General features: G+C 49.8%; 1 protein-coding gene across 1 annotated transcript; it reads left to right on the top strand.

Moving 5' to 3' along the window:
- Window positions 1–626: 626 nt before the first annotated feature.
- Window positions 627–1,604, top strand: LOC106000118 (melanoma-associated antigen 11). The gene has a single exon (XM_013035319.1). The coding sequence runs from the start codon at window positions 627–629 to the stop codon at window positions 1,602–1,604; it is 978 nt and encodes a 325-aa protein (XP_012890773.1).
- The last annotated feature ends 455 nt before the right edge of the window (window positions 1,605–2,059 follow it).

Here is a 2,059-nt window from a genome sequence, read left to right as displayed (position 1 = left end):
AGTATTAAGGACCAACTGCTGGCAAGGAGACAGATGGAGGCTCAGAGTGGGCATAAAAGGAACAGTCACCTCAGAACAGTAGGATCTTCAAGAGTGCAGCCCACTCCACTTTTATGGCTAGAGGCCCAGTGATGGTTTTGGAGGCTGGAGCCTCAGGGAAGGAAGGAGGAAAGGAGGGCCGATCAGGGCTGCTTCTACCAGCTTTAGCAACCAGGAGCTGAAAGCATGGTCTAAGAGATTGTCCTCAGGTCAGAGAGGAGGTGACGCCCAGGCTGGGTTAGAAGTGCACACTATGAATTTGTACCAATGGCTCGCCCATGTCAGGACACCGGAGACTCCTACATTGCCCAGCTCCACATGCTGTACAGATAGCCATATGACCCTAAGCTCTGAGAGCCACCTGCCCCATGAGAAGCCACACCATTCCTTCCTCAGGCTCTCAGGGAACAGACCACCAGGAAGCCAGGAGCCTGCCCCCCCCCGCAAAGAAAACACCAGCAATAAAGCATTTGCTAGAACACCAAGGGTGGAGTTCTAGGCTGCATCCACTCACATGCTCCCTCTCTCCCCAGGTCTGGGAGTCTGCATCACCAAGTTCTTGCCTGCTGTGCCCAACAACAGCCATGATGCCTTATCGTCAGAGAAGCCGGCAGGGCGAGCGTGAGGAAGACTCTCAGGACCAGAGAGAGGCACGGCAGGGCCTTGTGGGTAGGTCCCCAGTCCTGGTGGCTGAGGAGGAGAAGGCCACTGCCACTGCCTCTTCCTCCAGCTCTGCTGTGATCCCAGGCACTCCAAGGGTGGTGCCTGCTCCTGGGTTACCAGGTAGTCCCCAGAGAGCCTCCTCTGCCCCCAGTGCCTTGGTTTCTGCTGCAGAGAACCAAGTCAATCAGGGCTCCAGAAACCAAGAACAAGAGCATTTGTTCCTTGGAGGTAACCAGGGCATTATCCCGCGAAACCCTGAATCCTTGCTAGGAGACGTTCTAGCCTTGGTGCCTTTCCTGCTCCTCAAGTATTGCAGGAAGGAGCTGGTCACCAAGGCACAAATGCTGGAAGTCATCACAAATCACCATGAGTACTACTCTGTGATCTTCTGTAAGGTCTCTGAGAGACTACAGCTGATATTTGGCCTTGAGCTGAAGGAAGTGAATCCCACCAACCACTCCTACATCCTTGTCACTTCCCTGGGGCTCACATATGATGGGATAATGTGTGATATCCAGGGTGTGCCAAAGACGGGCCTTCTAATCATGATCTTGTGTATCATCTTTAAGGAGGGCAACCGTGTTTCTGAAGCCATGATCTGGGAAACACTGAGTAATATGGGGGTGTATCCTGGGTCACGGCACTACCTTTATGGGAATCCCAGGAAGTTAATCACTGAAATTTTTGTGCAGGAAAGATACTTGCGGTACCAACAGGTGCCCAACAGTGAACCTGTTTGCTATGAGTTCCTGTGGGGTCCAAGGGCCTACTTAGAAACCAGCAAGATGAAAGTCCTGAGTTGGTGGGCTTTATTCAGTGAGTGTGAACCCACATGCTTCCCATCCCTGTATGAAGAAGCATTGAGAGAGGAGAGAGAGAAGGAACGGGACCCCTACGCATGAGTCAGAGTCAAGGGCATTGGGGGGAAGGGGGTGTTTATATTCCAGGGCCAAATCCCATGGTACATGATACCCATTGTTCACTTTGTGTTTGAAGACCGAAGTCAGCCTTCTCAGTAGCGGAGTTTTAGGGTGAGTTGAGAGGAACGTATGGTGTGCCATACAAGTGACTTCGAGTTGACCTCTTGTTTCCTTTGGAATTTTTCAGTTGGCCCTTTTAATTGAAGGTTTATTCAGCTTCATAATGGAAGGTTATGAATGACAGTAGTCATACATTTATTGCTGTTAATATAGTTTAGGAGTGTGACTTGCTAATTGTTCAACTAATTTGTAAACTGTGTTATTTTGTCACTGAGGACAGGTTAACATAGCACTGGAGTGAGTGTGTAATTTCTTGGAAATGGAAATGATCCAGCAGTAAAATACATGGTATAGAGAAATGGAGAAATGAAAAGTTC

This window comes from Dipodomys ordii, unplaced genomic scaffold, assembly GCF_000151885.1.
Source record: "Dipodomys ordii isolate 6190 unplaced genomic scaffold, Dord_2.0 Scaffold209, whole genome shotgun sequence".
In the NCBI taxonomy this organism is placed as follows: Eukaryota; Metazoa; Chordata; class Mammalia; order Rodentia; family Heteromyidae; genus Dipodomys; species Dipodomys ordii.
The sequence above is the reverse complement of the archived record's forward strand: the minus strand, read 5'-3'. Positions and strand labels throughout refer to the sequence as shown.